Genomic DNA, 21579 nt, shown 5'->3' with positions numbered 1-21579 from the left:
GCGCATTTGGAAAGCAGTGACAGGATCGGACCAAGTCAGCATGGATTTATGAAAGGGAAGTCATGCTTGACAAATCTTCTGGAATTTTTTGAGGATGTAACTAGCAGAGTGGACAAGGGAGAACCAGTGGATGTGGTGTATTTGGACTTTCAAAAGGCTTTTGACAAGGTCCCGCACAAGAGATTGGTGTACAAAATCAAAGCGCATGATATTGGGGGTAATGTACTGATGTGGATAGAGAACTGGTTGGCAGACAGGAAGCAGAGAGTCGGGATAAACGGGTCCTTTTCAGAATGGCAGGCAGTGACTAGTGGAGTGCCGCAGGGCTCAGTGCTGGGATCCCAGCTCTTTACAATATACATTAACGATTTAGATGAAGGAATTGAGTGTAATATGTCCAAGTTTGCGATGACACTAAACTGGGTGGCGGTGAGAGCTGTGAGGAGGACGCTAAGAGGCTGCAGGGTGATTTGGACAGGTTAGGTGAGTGGGCAAATGCATGGCAGATGCAGTATAATGTGGATAAATGTGAGGTTATCCATTTTGGGGGCAAAAACACAAAGGCAGAATATTATCTGAATGGCGGCAGATTAGGAAAAGGGGAGTGCAACGAGACCTGGGTGTCATGGTTCATCAGTCACTGAAAGTGGGCATGCAGGTACAGCAAGCGGTGAAGAAGGCAAATGGTATGTTGGCCTTCATAGCTAGGGAATTTGAATATAGGAGCAGGGAGGTTTTACTGCAGTTGTACAGGGCCTTGGTGAGGCCTCACCTGGAATATTGTGTTCAGTTTTGGTCTCCTAATCTGAGGAAGGACGTTCTTGCTATTGAGGGAGTGCAGCGAAGGTTCACCAGACTGATTCCAGGGATGGCTGGACTGTCATATGAGGAGAGACTGGATCAACTGGGCCTTTATTCACTGGAGTTTAGAAGGATGAGAGGGGATCTCATAGAAACGTATAAGATTCTGATGGGACTGGACAGGTTAGATGCGGGAAGAATGTTCCTGATGTTGAGGAAGTCTAGAACCAGGGGACATAGTCTTAGGATAAGGGGTAGGCCATTTAGGACTGAGATGAGGAGAAATTTCTTCACTCAGAGAGTTGTTAACCTATGGAATTCCCTGCTGCAGAGAGTTGTTGATGCCAGCTCATTGGATATATTCAAGAGGGAGTTAGAGATGACCCTTACGGCTAAGGGGATCAAGGGGTATGGAGAGAAAGCAGGAAAGGGGTACTTAGGGAATGATCAGCCATGATCTTATTGAATGGCGGTGCAGACTCGAAGGGCCAAATAGCCTACTCCTGCACCTATTTTCTATGTTTCTATTTGAATTGTAATGTTTTTTAAGTTTCATATTTTACAGCTAACCTTCTCTGAGCACTAGGATGCCATTACGTTAGTGCCAGAATTTCACTAGCGCTACCGGCTTCGTGCCCTTACAGAAGTGTGAAACGCTTCCCTTAGCGCCCCACTCCACTCTTTGGGCGCTAAAAATCAATATTGCTACCTCCAGCGCTAAATATTGCCTGCCGCTAAAATTAGCACTCAGGCGCTGTTAACACCTTAAAATGGTCAATTTCCCCCCCTCGGAATTATTGGTAATCAGAGGGACCTGGGTGTCTGTGTAATGAATCACAGAAAGTTAACACACAACATAATGCAAGCAATTAGGAATGCAAATGGTATGTAAGCCTTTATTACAAAAAGGAGTGGATTACAAGAGTAAATAAGTCTTGCTGCAATTATCTAGGGTTTTGGTAAGATCATTCCTGTACTGTGTACAGTTTTGGTCTCCTTACACAAGGAAGGATTTACTTGTCTTCGAGGGAATGCAACAAGGATTCACTAGATTGATTCCTGGGATGAGGGGATTATCCTGTGAGGAGAGATTGAGTAGACTAGGCCTATATTCCCTAGAGTTTAGAACAATGAGAAGTGATCTCATTGAAACACACAAAATTCTTAAGGGGTTTGACAGGGTAGATGTTAGGAGGGTGTTTCCCCTGGCTGGGGAGTATAGAACTAGGGAATCTGTCTCATAAGGAGGAGTCAGCAAGTTAGGACTGAGATAAGGAGAAATTTCTTCACTCAGAGGGTTGTGAATCTTTGGATTTCTCTACTCCAAGAGGGCTGTAAATGCTCAGTTGTTGTGTATATTCAAGGCAGAGATCGATATATTTGGGGGCATTAAGGGAATCAAGGGATATGGGGATAGAGCGGGAAAGTGGAGTTGAGGTAGAAGATCAGCTATGATCTTTTTAATGATGGAGAAAATGGACTACTCCTCCTCTTATGTTCTTAAAAAGCAAAATGAGAGTTAAAAACCTTTAAGTGGGGGGGAAAATGAGCAACAATTTTATTGAGTACTGTGGCCAATATCCATAATTTTTTCTGGACTAATTTATTGAATTCACCTCACCTCATTTTCTTCATTGTTTTCTCTCCTGTGGGTGCCCTCCTACCACACATCATTCCCTCAGTGGGGACACTAACTGGAAACCTGTTCCAAGACCTTTAGCCAATCCCACACTGTAATCAGCCACCACTGTGTGAGAACTGCACTATCCTTGGGCAGTAGCAGAGTTCTTATCCTCTGCTCAGTCCCTTCTCTGAACTTTTCAGCACAAAAGATTCACAGATTTCAGGATTACAGAATCATAGGGCTTGAAATCGGTGAAACCCAAGGCCCGCCCAAAGGACCACCAATGGCCGCTGAGAGACCGAACTGGTACTTTGCCAGGAAGATTCCACTAAAATAGGTGGCAGTACCAGCCGGCGGCCAAACGACGGCTTACACCATCAATCTGGGCGACAGCGGGCGGGAGCTCTCAATCTCGGCGGCAAAGGCTCTTGCCGCCCAAGTGCCGCCAAGGATGGAGTCGGGCCCAGGGAGGGTGGAAGATTTGAAAATAAAAATCATTACTGTTGTGTATTTGTAAAGCATGCATTCCCATGTTCCGCCACCAGGGAGTGCATCCTCTGACGTGCCAAGGGATCCCAGCAGCCCGTGGGAGCACTGTATATAAGCCGGCCCCTAAGGCCTGTTCCTCATTCTGGAGTGTCTTAATAAAGACTGAGGTCACTGTTACTTTAACCTCCCTGTGTGCAGTCTCATCTGTGTTAGGAACACAATAACTGGCAACAAGTATACGAATCCAACGCAAAGATGCAGCAAACTGTGGGCATCCTGGAGAAGTTCTCGGAGGGTGAGGTCCTGGAAGTCTATGTCGAATGGCTAGACCAGTACTTTGTAGCCAACGAGCTGGACGGAGAAGGAAGTGCTGCAAAAAGGAGAGCGGTCCTCCTCACAGTCTGCGGGGCACCGACCTACAGCCTCATGAAGAACCTTCTGGCTCCGGTGAAACCCACAGATAAGTCATATGAGGAGCTGTGTACACTGGTTTGGGAGCATCTTAACCTGAGGCGAGGTACCGGTTCTACACGTGCCAGCGATCTGAAGGTCAGGAAGTGGTGAGCTACGTTGCCGAGCTAAGGCAACTTGCAGGACAATGTGAGCTTGATGGCTACCTGGAGCAGATGCTCAGAGACTTTTTTGTACTGGGCATTGGCCACGAGACCATCCTACGAAAACTTTTGACTGTAGAGACACCGACCCTCAGTAAGGCCATTGCGATAGCACAGACGTTTATGTCCACCAGTGATAACACCAAACAAATCTCTCAGCACACAAATGCTAGCAATGTTCATAAATTAACTGGAACTGCATTTGCGAGCAGAAATGTACAGGGCAGAAACCACGAATCTGCAACTGCCAGCAGGCCTCAGGTGACCCAGATGACTCAGAATCTGCAACAAAATATGAATGCAAGGCAATTCACACCTTGTTGGCGTTGTGGAGGCTTCTATTCAGCCTATTCATGCCGCTTCAAAGGGTATGTTTGCAAGAGCTGTGGAACAATGGGGCACCTCCAATGAGCTTGCAGACGAGCTGTTAACCTGCTAACCACCACGTGGCAGAGGAAGATCGGTCCATGGTGGATCAAAGCAATTTCGAGCCTCAGAGAGAGGAGGCAGATGCTGAAGTAAACGGGGTGCACACATTTTCGACAAAATGTCCACCTATAATGCTAAATGTAAAATTGAATGGCTTATCCGTAGTCATGGAACTGGACACTGGCGCTAGCCAATCCATCATGAGTAAAAAGATGTTTGAGAGACTGTGGTGCAACAAGGCACTCAGACCAGCCCTGAGCCCCATCCACACAAAACTGAGAACGTACACCAAAGAGCTCATCACTGTCCTGGGCAGCGCCATGGTCAAGGTCACCAACGAGGGCACGGTGCACGAACTTCCACTCTGGATTGTCCCGGGCTTGGAAGGGGCTGGCTGGTCAAAATCCGCTGGAACTGGGATGACATCCGAGTGCTATCACATGTCGATGAGGTCTCATGCACCCAGGTTCTTAACAAATTTCCTTCCCTTTTTGAGCCAGGCATTGGAAACTTTTCCGGGGCGAAGGTGCGGATCCATTTGGTCCCAGAGGCACGACCCATTCGCCACAAGGCGCGCGGTACCTCACATGATGAGGGAGAGAGTGGAAATCGAATTGGACAGGCTACAACGCGAGGGCATCATCTCCCCAGTGGAATTCAGCAAGTAGGCCAGCCCAATTCTTCCATTACTCAAAAGTGATGGCACGGTCAGGATTTGCGGCGATTATAAAGTAACTATTAATCGTTTCTCGCTACAGGACCAATACCCACTACCTATTTGGGATGCTGGCAGGAGGCAAGACATTCACCAAGCTCAACCTGACTTCGGTCTACATGACCCAGGAGCTGGAGGAGTCTTCGAAGGGCCTCACCTGCATCAACACGCACAAGGGACTGTTCATCTACAACAGATGCCCGTTTGGAATTCGGTCGGCTGCAGCGATCTTCCAGAGAAATATGGAGAGCCTACTCAAGTCGGTACCACGCATGGTGGTTTTTCAGGACGACATATTGGTCACGGGTCGGGACACCATCGAGCACCGACAAAACCTGGAGGAACTCCTCCAGCGACTGGATCGCGTGAGGCTGCAGCTGAAGAGGTCGAAATGCGTCTTCACGGCAACAGAAGGGGAGTTTTTGGGGAGAAAGATCACGGCGGATGGCATTCGGCCCACAGACACCAAGACAGAGGCTATCAGGAACGCGCCCAGGCCACAGAACGTCACGGAGCTGCGGTCGTTCCTGGGACTCCTCAACTATTTTGGTAACTTCCTACTGGGTTTAAGCACCCACTTAGAGCCCCTACATGTGTTATTGCGTAAAGGTGAGAACTGGGTATGGGCAAAAAACCAAGTAATTGCTTTTGAGAAAGCCAGAAACATTTTATGCTCCAACAAGCTGCTTGTATTGTATAACCGTGTAAAAGACTTGTGCTAGCATGTGATGCATCGTCGTACGGAGTTGGGTGTGTATTACAACAAGCTAATGTTGCGGGGAAGTTGCAACCCCTGTCGCCTCTGCCTCCAGGAGCTTGTCTAAGGCCGAGAGGGCCGACAGCATGATCGGGAAAGTGGCATTAGCGGGTGTGTTGGGGTAAAGAAAATGCATCAGTACCTGTTTGGCCTCAAATTTGAGCTGGAAACCGATCACAAGCCCCTCATATCCCTGTTCGCTGAAAACAAGGGGATAAATACTAATGCCTCAGCCCGCATACAAAGGTTGGCACTCACGCTATCAGCGTATAACTATACCATCCGCCAGAGGCCAGGCACCGTGCGGATGCTCTCAGTCGGCTACCATTGCCCACCACGGGGGTGGAAATGGGGCAGTCTGCAAACTTGTTGATGGTGGTGCAGCCCGCAGACTTGTTGATGGTCATGGAAGCGTTTGAAAATAATAAATCACCTGTCACGGCCCGCCAGGTTAAGACTTGGACCAGCCAAGATCCTCTGCTGTCCGTAGTAAAAATCTGTGTACTGCATGGGAGCTGGGCCAACATCCCCGTTGAAATGCAAGAGCTAATCAAGCCGTTCCAGCGGCGAAAGGATGAGCTGTCCATTCAGGCAGACTGCCTGTTGTGGGGTAACTGTGTAGTGCTACCCAAAAAGGGCGGGAGACGTTCATCTCGGATCTCCACAGCACACACCCGGGTATATAATGATGACGGCGATAGCCAGATCCCACTTGTGGTGGCCCTGTATCGACTCTGACTTAGAGTCCTGTGTACGGCAATACAGTGTGTGTGCTCAGTTGAGCAACGCGCCCAGAGAGGCACCACGCTGTTTGTGGTCCTGGCCCTCCAGACCATGGTCAAGGATCCATGTCAACTATGCGGGCCCGTTTCTCAGTAAAATGTTCCTCGTGGTGTTGGATGCTTTTTCAAAATGGATTGAATGTGAAATAATGTCTGGAAGCACCGCCACCCCCACCATTGAAAGCCTGAGGGCCATGTTTGCCTGACATACTGGTCAGTGACAACGGGCCATGTTTCACCAGTGCCAAATTTAAAGAATTCATGACCCGCAATGGGATCAAACATGTCACCTCAGCCTCCGTTTAAACCAGCCTCCAATGGGCAGGCAGAGCGGGCAGTACAAACAATCAAACAGAGCCTTAAACGAGTCACAGAAGCTCACTCCAAACCCACCTGTCCCGAGTACTGCTCAGCTACTGCACGAGACCCCACTCGCTCACAGGGGTGCCGCCGGCTGAGCTACTCATGAAAAGGACACTTAAAACCAGACTCTCGCTGGTTCACCCCAACCTGCATGATCAGGTAGAGAGCAGGCGGCAGCAACAAAATGTAAATGATGGTCGTGCCACTGTGTCACGGGAAATTGATCTGAATGACCCCGTGTGTGTGCTAAACTATGGACATGGTCCCAAGTGGATCGCGGGCACGGTGATTGCTAAAGAAGGGAGTCGGGTGTTCGTAGTCAAACTAGACAATTGGCAAATTTGCAGAAAGCACCTGACGGCGGGCGGGAAGGAGACAGTGAGAAGGCTGCAGGAAGCCTCAGTGCTGATGTGCTGATGGCAATGTGGTTTTATTAAAAAATGTTCAAAAATTAAACAGCTACAAAGAACTACAAAAATGGCTGAGTGCCAATGTTTCCTTCACACTGCGCGTGCGCGAACGCTCCAACGCGCACGCGCAGGGTTGCCGGCAGGAAAAAAACTAATTTAAATAGTAACCGCCCCCTCCCACTTACAAAATCGGTGTGAGTGTAGGCTCCGCCCCCCCTGGGCGCCGCGCCAAACAGACAAGGAGCTGCAGGGCTCTCCAGAATCGCGAGTTTTTTTTCCGGCACGTTTTAGGCGCGAAATACGGGCGCCCAGCTCGGAGGGGCGCCCGTTTTTTATCGTGTGGAAACTTGGGTCTATATCTCAGCTTGTGCTTGAGTAAATAAATATGCATAATGCATGCGGGTTATGTTATAAGGTTGGGTCGTAGAATTACCAAATGATAATGCAACAGCAGCTCCAGTTGTAAGTGGCAGGAATAAAATTGGATATAGCCACGAAATGGGCAGTGTTAAGGCCAAACGATTTTAAGCTGCGCCATCTGAAAATGGTCTACCTAGCACGCAAAATTTATGATCATGATTATAGTCATGATTTCAGCACTAAAATTGCTGCTCATTGGCTTAACGCTGAACAGATGTACTAATATCGGGGCCAGTCTAATTCAGTCAAGTTTGGCATAGGCTTTTTCCACTACTTAAAGGAGAGATGCATTGATGCTACTGCTCCTCATGGTCAGGGCAGTTGGGTTTGCAACTGCCCCAACAGCAGAAGCAGCAGCTCAAGGACAAGCAAGAGTTCTGTACACATGACAGATCGTTGCACCAGGGAGAGCGCCTGGACGTTCTCCGATGAAGCTCTGGCGGTACTCAGTCAGCGAGAAGAAGCGGGCTGTCCTCTACCCACAAACTGGCAGGAAGCCTTTGCCCTATACATCCCAAACAATGTGGCAGGAGATTGCAGACCATGTGACAGCCAGCACTGTGCTCCCCAGGACTGCCATCCAGTGCAGGAAGAAGTTTAATGACCTCACAGGGTTGGTCAAGGTGAGTGAAGGCTTCAGCAAATGCCACATACCACCTGTGGGAGCGAAATACCTTGTTTTTGACGCAGTCTGAGATGGCACATGCTGGGTTAAACATTGAAGCAGCTTTCTGATGAACATGGAGTGTATTGAAGTTTGGACCAAAGCAGAGGATGTCTCCACAAAACACAAGGTGCTAGACGATGTGAGAGTCATTCAGCCATTCAAATCTGTCAATCTGGTTAACTGTGTGTTTACAATAATTCATGGCAAGAATCAATTGAGGCAATAAGAAATGATTTCAGGATAATGGGTAAGCTGGTCGTTTAGTCTACATTGTCGGTTTGTTATTTATTTGTATGTACTTTTGAGGTACCATTGATAGTATGCATGGAATGTAGTTAAAAGAGCTGATTTTGTATAAAGAGTTGAGAGAGAAGACTGCTTGGGAGAGTCACTAGAATGGGAGTGTGTTTCCCACAAGCAAGGGAGCATGCACTAGTTTTGTGAAGTGTACCTCAGTAACTTTCATACTGATTTTTGTGTAGTATGAAGTTTTGAATAACGACCTGGTCCTGCCATTACTACAACTGAGTATGTGTGTAATCTTACGGTTAAAGCAACGAAACAAAAAAGAGCAAGAAAGCAATCCAATACCACCATCTGCACCACTAGCCTCACACACTGCTCAATGTACCACACCCCCAGCACTCACACCTCACAATCAGAGCTTCACTTCACCCCCACAGCCTTACCACTGCTGCAACCACCCACATCTTACACCTTGCACACACTGACAGCTATTCAACTATGGCAGGCACATAACCCAAACACATTGCACTAAACTCATTCACACACTTCTCTTTCCCTTGCAGGCCAAGCTGGCACATAATCGCCTGGAGCTGCAGCAGACAGGCCAGGCAGACATGCTGGACTTCAGCCAGTTGAAGGAGCAAGTACTCCAATAATTGTGTGGCATGTGGTCTACACCATGGCAACCGGCAAGGGTGAACTCCATGGGGACCACAGTATGTTCACTCTTAATCCTTCTTCTCATATCCCACTGCCTCATCAGCCCACAGTAGTTTCTCACTGACAAGCTACTCCTGCTGTATGCATGTATTTCTGGCTTCCGCCCCCCCTCCCCCCCCCCCATTCACTATAACCGGACTCTTATGCCTTTTGCTTTCAGATAATCAACAAGTATCTGAACAACCAATCCCCGAAGTTATTGCAGAGAGCGAGGGGAGAGAAGAGGAGGAAGAAGACGCCGCGTCACTGCATCTTTAGAGGCTCGTGTAGAAACAGGATCGGCACAGGTTGAGGCACCAGACACAAGGGTAGCTCAGGGGCCAACTCCCTGGAGGGCGAGTTCTGCTGCACAAGACTCAGATGAGACCTCGATGGGGAGGCCTTCAGAAGAAAGGTGATGGGCAGGTGCACCAAATTGATGGGTGCAATGACAAACCTGCCAGAGAGCCTCTCGGCAATGCCCAGGAGCGTGGAGGAGTCCGGCTCTAACACTGCATTGGGCTCTACGCAGAGCATGGAGCCCAGGATTTCCAGCGTGGAAATGATGGTACACCCCCAAAAAGGCCATGGCGACCAAGGCGTGATGGTGCGCAAGATGGGCAATGTCACAGCTTCAAGCAGCACAGGCTGAAGCGACCCAACATCTTAGTGCTGTAGCGGAAGCGCAGACTGCTCTCCTACAGTCGGAGCTTGAAGCCACCCAAACTCTGACTTCCGCCATCATGGCTGGGTTTACCACAGTCGAGTGGGGCTCTCAGGATGTCGCAGCAGCCAACAGATTGCTAGGAATGCTGAGGCGCCAGCCCAGGGGAGTGGCAGTGGGTCAATGGAGAAGGACCCTGCTGTCCTCTCTCAAGATGACAGTATTCCTGTTCCCACCTCTGCCACTTCACCATTACACTTGCTGCTGCCTGTCAGCCAGCCAGCCCAGACTGCTGCCACCCCTGCAGAGGTGGTACAGTCCGCAGTCGGGCCTTCTAGAGCCAGAGCTGCTCAAGGTCGTCCTGCAAGACCACCTGAAGTTTCTCGTACGGAAACTCAGCAGCCTTCCATCAGCCTTGCTGCAGTCACTGGGGACTTAGCATGGACCATTGAGAGATTTTCATTTTCATAATAACCATCCTAATGATATTAACATTGATAACTTAACATCAGTTAATGCTGAATTATGATTAATTTTCTGTTATGGGCTTGCAACTAACAGGTTGCTAGTTTACAATCGTCTAACCTCGTATCACGGAGTCTCTGGAGTCAGCTATTGAGATTTTCATCTCATGAGCCAGGGCTGAATTCAAACTAAGTCCGAGAAGGAGCATTGGATTAGGAAAAGCCCAACAAACGACAGGCACTAAGGGATTGCACAGGATGATGAATTAAAATTTTTCATGTAAATGTGTGAATTGATTTGCAATAAATTTATTAATTTTGTTTTGTGGTGTCTCACATTTCAGCTCATGCGCATTGCGCGCTGAAAACCAGCTTTTCCGATGCCTTCCCGTTATGATATTCCGTGAGACAGAGATGGTATGATGGGGATGTGGTGAGCAACGGGAATCTGTGGTTTCATTCATTCGAATCGGAGTCTGATGAGCCAGTCACATAATTCTCTACTCACCGAAGTCTGGATCTGCAGCTTTTAGCCGAGTCATACAACCCTCAATTCCTCCGAGACTTGGGTCATTAGACCAACTCGCCCACTGTGAAATTAGTAAAACACTTGTTGAAACATGTGCAGCAGCAGTTCAGTAGCCAAAGTGGGCTCATTTTGTTCAGGATTAATTAATGGTAGCAATTGTGGAATTACTAGGATTCCCTTGTGATCAATTCTTAGTTGGAGTTTCTGTCAGCTGGGACTGGCCCCATGTAAACAAGCATTTCCCAACGTGGTCGTACTCTGGTGATGCACAGTGCTCAGTCGAATGAAAACCCCAAATTGCAAAATACGGGAAGGTAGCACTGAACTTGCTCCTTTGGAACTGGAGACAAGTGTTAATGAATCACAATGCAGCCTATTTGTGAACAACAGCCTGCTGTTAATCAGTGTATTCAGCAAGGCCATGAAGGAAGCTTCCAGTTGGTCCAGTAACCCTGTCAGTGCTCCATTCACGCAATATCTGGTGCACCGAGCCAAGTTTAAAAGTCCTATAATAATTCTTCCACAGAAAAAAAAATTAGAAATTGATTTTTTTAAATCCTGGCTATAAATAAAAACTAAGACTGCCTGCTGCTCTTAATTCTGTTTCTCCGATTATTTTGCTTTAAAACAACACTGTCCCTGCCTCCAAGAGATTTAATAGCATCGTGGACATTGGCTCAGATTTCAGGCCAGAATCATGGGTTGAAACTCTTCTCCCACTACTGGTTTTAACGTTTCCATGTTAAAAATCTTTGTTTTCATTTGCAAATCCCTCCATGATCTCCTCCCATCCTACCTCTGCAATCACTGCCAGCCCAAGCTATTCAGGACTTCGGACTCTGGATTCTTGTAAATCCTTCCTTTTTCTGTTCCACCATCAGTAGCGCAGCCACTGACCATCTTGGCCCTACTCTCCCCAAACCACTGTTATAAATCAAGCCAACACCCAATACTCTGCAAAAGGTAGCTTCAACAAGTAGGGCTGCACTGCATCGGGACAGAAACTTAACCTTTTGTTTGTACCGAAGTCAGTAGTTCTCCCTATATCTGCCGTAACTTCAGCGGAAGAGCCACGGAAACCTGGGAAAAACAAAGACTGTTTGCTCCAATTTTCTGTTATTTTGGTGCCTCTTCTGCCTCAGTTGTCAGACGGTCAGAAAATGCTGTGGAAATTCACCCCCAGTGTGTCTCGGGAACAACAATCTGCCTTTTACCACTAGGGTACTGGAAATATGCACAGAAACAAGTTTTTATTTGTTCCCAGGATGTAGGTGATCCTGGCAAGGCTTCATTTACTGCTCATCCTTAGTTGCTGTGAGAAAGTGGTGGTTGGCTTCAACTTGAAGTAATTGTTTTTACAACTGTGTGGCTTGCTAAACATCAATAACATTGGGAGACTGGAGGCACCTGTAGGCCAAGTCTGTTAGGGGCAGCAGGTTCCTTTACAAAAAGCACATTGGTGAACCACTTGGGTTTTAATGGCAGTGATATTTTTCTGGTGCTAGCTCGCTTGGATATATTTAACCGTTTTCTGTGACCAAATTATTAAACTTCCTCAAGAGTAGCCTCTTGGTTATGGTACTGGATGAGCAACCCTGAGATTATGACTCCAAAAATCCCCCCATGACAAGTTGTGAAACTGAATTCAATACAATCTGGTAATTTGTGGCTTTGCACCAGAAAATGACTGTAAAAACCCAACTGTTTTACTAATGTCTTTCATCAAAGAGAACCTGCCACCTGTAGCTGCGTCTGGTCTACATGTGACTCCAGCCCCACATTATGTGGTTGACTTCTAATCTGTCAGGGTAACAGAAATAGGGTAATAAATAATCCCTTGCCAGTCTCACCTACATCACAAGAACAAATTGGGGCAAACAGAGATCTGTGTTTTTATGTTCCCCTCACTCCTGTTTGGCCAATTAGCATGGATTCCAATTCTGGGCCCTGCTCCACTCGTCTGCCTCTTCGTTTAGTATTTCCACTACTGCCGTGGCTCTCTTCACTCAGTGTTTGTTAAATGGCTACCCCAGCACTGGATCATTTGGCCTGCCCTTGCTTGCAGCTTAGTTACCTTTGCTCAATTGCTCGCTGGCTGGCCCAACCATCTGCTCACCTCGATGGCCTTGCAGTAATGGAGGCCTGTCGCTTGCTGCCACTGCCCCAATAGCATTGTGATAAGCAAGGGAAAAGCTGCTTGTTCATGCTGCTTCTCCCCATCCCTGTTGAGTGGCCTTGTATTTAATTCATTCAAGTTCTGATTGCTCCCTTGGAGGATAAGACCCCCGCAGTTTCCCTTTGCAAAGTATAATTTGGTCCATTCTGACTGCCGACTCCAGACAGAACAGAGCTCACTTGGAACAGACAGGGCTCACTCTCATGGGGTAAGACCCCCAGGTTCTTGACCTTCTCCCCCTGCCCATATTCCTCCCCCACAGATTCATGACCATCTATCCCCAACAAGTTCCTGACCTAATCCCCCCCTCCCTCTCCCCGCGCCATAGATGGGGCATTGTGTGTAGGTCACGGATCGTGAAGAGATTTATTGGGTATGAAGTGAAGTGACGGTGTCGTGATTTCTGGATTTGATCCTGTCTTACCACCTGGACCACATTCTTGCACTCAACCCCACCCCACCCCCCGCCCTTAGACCTGGATCACGTTCTTCCGCCATTCCCACTGTGCTCTCTGTACTCTTTACCTCCCACACCCCCTTCCCCACACCGAGTTCCTGACCTCCTCTCTACACCCTCTGATTCCCCTGTTCTTATCTCTTTCCTCACCTCTCCAATCTGCCCCCATCTGTCTCTCTCTCTCAGATCTCCCCTCCCTCCGATCCCCCCTTTCTCTCTCCGTCTCCCCAGTCTCTCCCCTTTCAATCCAAGCTTCTCCAGGGCCTTGATCCATGAACCTGAACAAAACGTGGGCCACACTGCACTGCGAGATACTGCGCATGCGTAGCCGGACCTCTGCCAGCGTGCAAGGGGTGCGCATGCGCAAAAAGGGTTGGGTTCGACCGCGTGCATGCGCAGAAGGACACGAATATGTTCCTGCAGATAATCACTTTTCATAAAAATCTCAAGCATTGCAACACGAGATGAGGAGGCTCTCGAGCAGGTAGGGTGGAAGAAAGGTAGGTCATGTGGAGTGTAAATACCAGCACAGACCAGTTGGGCTGAATAACCAATTTCTGTGCAGTCTTAGATGTGACGATGCCTTGTGATGGTTGGGGATCAATGGATTTAATACATTTTATTGGCACAGAAGCCTCACCTGGGTCAGAATAGCATCATACATTTTGCAGGCCTCATTGCTGGTTGTGGAAAGGGAAAGACCAACATCCTGCCAAGCCTGGGAACAAATCAGAGTACAGCATTACTGAATCTCTTTTAATGCATCAAATGAAGAGGATCTACTGAAGCAAAACTAAAGATCAGAATTGTTTGTGTGCAAAACAGTGGATACCTGGGAATGATTACAAAATACTCGGGCTGACTTTACTCTTCAGACCTATGCTGGGCACCCGACAGACACCTGGGTGTGTCCCTAACACAATCACGCACCCTGGCAGGACTTTGAGCGGCGATCAAGGAGCAGAAACAGCAGCAGAGTTACAGTCCCTAGAACTTGCAGCTACATTTCTAGTGGCCGGCATCAGGGCTCTCTGGCTGCTAACCACCCACCCCCAAGATAAACCCGAGAGGAAATCTTTTGCCTCCAATTGTCTGGGCTGCACCAGGACCCCTGAAATTCCTGCAGACTCTGGAGGGTCCCAGTGTAAGCCCCAACACCAGGTTTTGTCAGGCATCCCTTTTTTTGGGACAGCCCCCTGGCAGACTAAAAGTAAAGTGATGTTGTAGGCTGGGAACATCTCCTCCTACTTCATTAATATTCTTACACTGGGTCTGCATCTACTCTAATTGAAGGCCCAATTACATTATTTTGGGGAATCCCAGGGCAGTGTTGTGTGTGCGGAGATCTGACACAATGGTCCTCACTGCACCAGGAAACAGGGCATTCTCCAGGTGCAATAAAGAGGAAAATCTGACCTAATAATTTCAAACACTCTATAGAATGCAGCAACTGCAAGACAGTAGGCTATTCAAGGAGTTCAGGCAGCTTGTGTCTAGAATAATGAAACTCTTTTGAGTTTACCTGAAAATAAACATAAACATTAAACCGTGCCACCCGCCTGGGTGACACAGCAGACATTTTCAAGGCCCCTTTTTTTTTTTTCCTTTTTTTTTTGGGGCGCTAAAATCAAATTTTTTCCAGTGCCCCCTATAAAAGGGGAGGGGGACACTAAAAGCACCGGCAATTAAAACAAATTAAACTTTAAAACGTAAAATCAAATTAAAATTTGGTTGCCGGGCGTGATGATGCACTCCAGTCCCTCCGGTGCCCACCTCTCGCGGAAGGCCGCGAGCGTACCGGTGGACACCGCGTGCTCCATCTCCAAGGACACCCTGGACCGGATGTAAGAGCGGAAGAGAGGCAGGCAGTCAGGTTGAACGACCCCCTCGACTGCCCGCTGCCTGGACCGGCTGATGGCACCCTTGGCCGTGCCCAGGAGCAGTCCTACGAGGAGGCCTTCGGACCTACCCGCTCCCCTCCGCACAGGGTGCCCAAAGATCAGGAGAGTGGGACTGAAGTGCAGCCAGAATTTCAGGAGCAGCCCCTTCAAATAATGGAACAGGGGCTGCAACCTCGTGCACTCAATAAAAACATGGAACACGGACTCCTCCAGACCGCAGAAATTGCAGGCGGCCTGGGAGTCCGTGAACCGGCTTAAAAATTTATTGCACGGCACTGCTCCTTGCACCACCCTCCAGGCCAAGTCCCCGATGAATAGTGGGAGGACCCCTGCGTAGAGTGCCCTCCATCGGGGACCCCCGCCTCCTCCGGACGGCAAGATGGTACGCCATGGCGTGTCCGGACGGCCGGCGAGGATGGCAAAGTTGAGGGTGTGCAGGAGCAGCCCGTACAGGAAACCCCTCCGCGCGGAACTGAAAGGCACGGAGGGGATTTCCCCGAGGCGGCTCAAGTTGTGAGGCGCCGGCCCCCGAGGGAGGTTCCGGGGTTTGGCGCCGATGAGGAATTCCGTCCGGACGGGGGTCAGTTCGGACGGGATCTCCCCACGTGCTTGAGCCTCCTCGATGCACCTAACGGAGTCAGGGCCCAGAGCTGTTTTTAGCGACTCGATGGCATCGGCCGCGTGGCGGACGTTGGCAGAGTTTAGGCGCCGCGCCAGCGTGTCTGGCGCCATCCAGCCCGCTCCTCCGCCATCGAGCAGGTCCCTGACCCTGGTCACCTCACCAGCCACAGCCCTCTCTTCCGACCGCCACATAAACCCTCGGTCGTGGAGGTACGGATTCCCGAGCAGCGGCTCCTGCAGGACGGCCGCCACTCCAGCCGGCGGAGAGCTGCGCTTGGTGGAGACTTTGTTCCAGACCCTGGTGAGTTCCCTGTAAAAGACAGGCAGCTCCCGGAGGGCGGTCCTGGCACCCCCCAAGTTCACAAACAGGAGCTGCGTGTCATAATTGAGGTCGCGCTGCTGGCGGAAGCCTAGAATAATGAATACCCTGGAATTGTTAGAAGGCTGGAAAGTAATCAAGGGGTTCAATGATTTACACACAGAATAGTCAATACCCGAGAGTGATTTCAAAGCCATAATTAAATGAAGGACTTTAATTATCATAAACCAGGAGAACAAGAGATTTATGATTTTATCTGAAGCTCTCCATTAATGAATTTACCGTACTGGGATGATTCTGTTTTGGGCCTGTTTTCTTTTACTTTTGTAAGAGCACATGCCCACAGCCGGTAAATTGCTGACATGTGGCAATATACAATGAAGAATAATGATTCTCGGCTTATTACATTTTAATGCAGTTTATTACTGCAAAATAATAGTCACTTTATATAACTCACTTAAAAATAAATTCTACTATTGCAGTTTGGCAGAATGCCACGATTCCTCATTCCAGTAATTTCTCAATCGCAACCAGAGCATGTGAGCCTTTGTACCCAGAGAAACAGAGGACTCATGTAGGATAATTACCTAACTGGCCTTTACACAGCATCTCACTGGAGGGAAGTTTCTGCTTCTATAGAATCAAGGCCAACTGGACATGCTATACCAGCAAAGGCAGGGGGAAATCATTCAGGTTAACAGAGAAGGAGCAGAAAAGGATTCAGTAAGGAAGGGTTTTAGATTAACGAAGGAAACAGGCTAGAAGGGAGATCAGAACTGAACAGCACATGGGAGCAGATTTGCTGATCCGAGTTGTAAAATACCTTTAGAAGGGTTAACCATTTTGCTATCTCAATGAACCAAAATCATTTCCTTCGAGAATGTTTCTCCGTAACAGATTTTATTTGTGTAACTGCGTTAAAGACTTTCCACTCCTCCTTCGGCATACATTTAAGAAGATATTCAGAACACCCATGTAAAAGGACTAGAAGGCAACAAGTACTATAATATTCCAGAATGCTGAGGCATGAGCCCTCACTTGGATCTGCAGACCCAGAAATCTGGTCTAGGAGCACGGAGTAGTTGAAAAATAGACATTTCTTTTCCCGCCCAGTTATGATAATTAGTTGCTTGTAGTGTAAAGGCACACAAAAAGTAAACCAAAACAATGGTTCTGGAAAATTGCCAGCAACATAAAGGATATTTAAATGCTTGAACTATTTTACTGCACACCTATTTAAATAATTGCCTTTGAAATATGCTCTACTGCTTTGTCCCCGGCTGTGTGGAAGTGCCACAGTTTACTCTTAAACACATCATTTTTTCTTCTAAGCTTGCAGCCTTTCGTTAATGGGATACTTTCGTCTGCGTTCCTCGGACGCTGTACACAGCCACTGACTTTCCGTTGTGATGCAGTGTTCTATAGCGTTCTGGCTTTATTTACTAGCAGTCCCTGAATTTGTCAGCACACTTTGTCTACAGTTTACCTTGCAATCTCTTAGATTGAAATGCAACATCTTCCGTCCTTTTTTGCTAATTTCTTCGGCTTTCCTTTAAGGGTGTGATTTTCTATCACGGCCTACTCGCTACTGTCGGCTCCCAGAAAACCCAAGTATTTGTACGCAAGCCTGGCAAGCTGTCAGAAATAGATTACTCTTCTCGCGTTAGTTGGTGCTATTTATCAAGAACTCAGTAAGCTGATAGGTCTAACGCTCTGTTGAAATATTGAATTCAATGTGTCTATCAGCAACATCGTGTATTGGCGAAGGACTTCATAGAAACATAGAAAATAGGTGGAGTAGTAGGCCATTCAGCCCTTCGAGCCTGCACCGCCATTCAATAAGATCATGGCTGATCATTCACCTCAGTACCCCTTTCCTGCTTTCTCTCCATACCCCTTGATTCCTTTAGCCATAAAGGCCATATCTAACTCCCCCTGGAATATATCCAATGAACTGGCATCAACAACTCTCTGCAGTAGGGAATTCCACAGGTTAACAACTCTCTTTTGAGTGAAGTAGTTTCTCCTAATCTGAATGGCTTACCCCTTATCCTTAGACTGTGTCCCCTGGTTCTGGACTTCCCCAACATTGGGAACATTCTTCCTGCATCTAACCTGTCCAGTCCCGTCAGAATTTTATATGTTTCTATGAGATCCCCTCTCATCCTTCTACACTCCAGTGAATACAGGCCCAGTTGATCCAGTCTCCCCTCATATGTCAGTCCAGCCATCCCGTGAATCAGTCTGGTGAACCTTCGCTGCACTCCCTCAATAGCAAGAATGTCCTTCCTCAGATTAGGAGATCAAAACTGAACACAATATTCCAGGTGAGGCCTCACCAAGGCCCTGTACAACTGCAGTAAGACCTCCCTGCTCCTATACTCAAAACTCTTAGCTATGAAGGTCAACATACCATTTGCCTTCTTCACCACCTGCTGTACCTGCATGCCAACTTTCAATGACTGATGAACCATGACACCCAGGTCTTGTTGCACTTCCCATTTTTCTAATCTGCCGCCATTCAGATAATATTCTGCCTTCGTGTTTTTGCCCCCAAAGTGGATAACCTCACATTTATCCACATTATACTGCATCTGCCATGCATTTGCCCACTCACCTAACCTGTCCAAGTCACACTGCAGCCTCTTAGTGTCCTCCTCACAGCTCACACCGCCACCCAGCTTAGTGTCATCTGCAAACTTGGCGATATTACACTCAATTCCTTCATCCAAATCATTAATGTATATTGTAAATAGTTGGGGTCCCAGCACAGAGCCCTGCAGCACCCCACTAGTCACTGCCTGCCATTCTGAAAAGGACCCGTTTATCCCGACTCTCTGCTTCCTGTCTGCCAACCAGTTCTCTATCCACACCAGTACATTGCCCCCAATACCATGTGCTTTAATTTTGCACACCAATCTCTTGTGTGGGACCTTGTCAAAAGCCTTTTGAAAGTCCAAATGCACCACATCCACTGGTTCTCCCTTGTCCACTCTACTAGTTACATCCTCAAAAAATTCCAGAAGATTTGTCAAGCATGATGTCCCTTTCATAAATCCATGCTGACTTGGACCGATCCTGTCACTGCTTTCCAAATGCGCTGTTATTTCATCTTTAATAATTGATTCCAACATTTTCCCCACTACTGATGTCAGGCTAACCAGTCTATAATTCCCCGTTTTCTCTCTCCTTCCTTTTTTAAAAAGTGGTGTTACAGCTCTTGGTCCGTAACCCTGCAGGTTATGGCACTTCAAGTGCACATCCAAGTACTTTTTAAATGTGGTGAGGGTTTCTATCTATCTCCATAATCTCCTCCAGCCCTACAAGCCTTTAAGATCTCTGCGCTCCTCCAATTCCGGCCTCTTGCGCAACCACGATTTTAATCGCTCCACCGTGGGTGGCCATGCCTTCAGCTGCCTGGGCCCTACACTCTGGAATTCCCTCCCTAAAACTCTCTCTCCTCCTTTAGGACGTGACTTAAAACCTACCTCTTTGACCCAAGCTGTCCTGATATCTGCTCAAGTGGCTGGGGTCAAATTATATTTGATGATCAGTACTGTGAAGCACCTTGGGAGGTTTCACTAGGCTAGAGGCGCTATATCAATGCAGGTTCAGCTGCCTGGGCCCCAAGCTCTGGAACTCCCTGCCTAAACCTCTCCGCCTCGCTACCTCTCTTTCCTCCTTTAAGACGCTCCTTTCGGATAAGACGTTAAACCGAGGCCCCGTCTGCCCTCTCTGGTGGATGTAAAAGATCCCAAGGCACTATTTCGAAGAAGAGCAGGGGAGTTATCCCCGGTGTCCTGGGCCAATATTATCCCTCAATCATCATAACTAAAACAGATTATCTGGTCATTATCACTTTGCTGTTTGTGGGAGCTTGCTGTGCACAAGTTGGCTGCTGGGTTTCCCACATTACAACAGTGACTGCACTCCAAAAGTACTTCATTGACTGTAAAGCGTTTTGAGATGTCCGGTGGTCATGAAAGGCGCTATATCAATGCAAGTCTTTCTTTTCTTAAAATTTACCTCTTTGACCAAGCTTTTGGTTACCTGTCGTAAGTTCCATCTTATGTGGCTCGGTGTCAAATTTATTTCTTTCATCTTAAAACACTCCTGTGGAGCGCCTTGGGACGTTTTGCTATGTTGAAGGTGCTATATTACTGTCAACCGCGAGGGATTATGGAGCGTCCTCCTCCGTTTCGGCTGTCCCCAAAAGTTTGTTATCATCCTCCGCCTGCTCCACGATGACATGCAGGCCGTGATCGTGACCAACGGATCTATCACAGACCCAATCCACGTCCAGGCCGGGGTCAAGCAGGGCTGCATCTTCGCGCCAACCCTCTTCTCGATCTTCCTCACTGCAATACTCCACCTCACACGCAACAAGCTCCCCGGTGGAGTGGAACTAAACTACAGAACCAGTGGGAACCTGTTCAACCTTCGTCGTCTCCAGGCCAGATCCAAGACCATCCCAACCTCTGTCGTCGAGCTACAGTACGCGGACGATGCCTGCATCTGCGCAAATTCAGAGACTGAACTCCAAGTCATAGTCAACATCTTCACTGAGGCGTACAAAAGCATGGACCTTACACTAAACATCCGTAAGACAAAGATCCTCCACCAACCTGACCCCGCCACACAGCACTGCCTCCCAGTCATCAAGATCCATGGCATGGCCCTGGACAAAGTGGACCTATTATCAGCAAGGGCAGGCATCGATGACAAGGTTCAACACCACCTCCAGTGCGCCAGTGCAGCCTTCGGCCGCCTGAGAAAGAGAGTGTTCGAAGATCAGTCCCTCAAATTTGCCACAAACTCATGGACGACAGGGCTGTAGTGATACCTGCCCTCCTGTATGGCTCAGAGACATGGACCATGTACAGTAGGCACCTCAAATCGCTGGAGAAATACCACCAACGATGTCTCTGCAAGATCCTGCAAATCCCCTGGGAGGACAGACGCACCAACGTTAGTGTCCTTGATCAGACCAACACCCCAGCATCGAAGCACTGACCACACTCAACCAGCTCCGTTGGGCGGGCCACATTGTTTGCATGCCTGACACAAGACTCCCAAAGCAAGCGCTCGACTCGGAACTCCTACACAGCAAGTGAGCCCCAGGTGGGCAGAGGAAAAGTTACAAGGACACCCTCAAAGCCTCTTTGATAAAAATGCAACATCCCCACCAACTCCTGGGAGTCCCTGGCCAAAGACCGCACTAAGTGGAGGAAGATTATCCAGGAGGGTGCTGAGCACCTCAAGTCTCATCGCCAAGAGCATGCAGAAAGCAAGCGCAGGCAGCGGAAGGAGCGTACGGCAAACCTGTCCCACGCATCCCTTCCCTCAACGACGATCTGTCCCACCTGTGACAGGGCCTGTATTGGACTGTTCAGTCACCTGAGAATTCACTTTTAGAGTGGAAGCAAATCTTG

The 21579-nt window shown here is 48.3% G+C and overlaps 1 protein-coding gene across 3 annotated transcripts in view; it reads right to left on the bottom strand.

Annotated features, from left to right (window-relative positions):
* Positions 1-17759, bottom strand: part of ttc38 (tetratricopeptide repeat domain 38) — a 94812-nt gene extending 77053 nt beyond the window's left edge. For all 3 annotated transcript variants that reach the window (XM_070900498.1, XM_070900500.1, XM_070900499.1), the window contains exons 1-3: positions 17634-17759; positions 13947-14024; positions 10653-10734 (exon numbers count right to left, since the gene is read on the bottom strand). In XM_070900498.1, coding sequence (XP_070756599.1) covers positions 10653-10734; positions 13947-14024; positions 17634-17663 — 190 coding nt within the window. In that variant the 5' untranslated portion in view covers positions 17664-17759. The remainder of the gene's footprint in view (positions 1-10652; positions 10735-13946; positions 14025-17633) is intronic.
* Between the last annotated feature and the right edge of the window lie 3820 nt (positions 17760-21579).

This window comes from Pristiophorus japonicus, chromosome 15 (genome assembly GCF_044704955.1).
Source record: "Pristiophorus japonicus isolate sPriJap1 chromosome 15, sPriJap1.hap1, whole genome shotgun sequence".
In the NCBI taxonomy this organism is placed as follows: domain Eukaryota; kingdom Metazoa; phylum Chordata; class Chondrichthyes; family Pristiophoridae; genus Pristiophorus; species Pristiophorus japonicus.
This window is presented reverse-complemented; position numbering and strand designations above follow the sequence as displayed.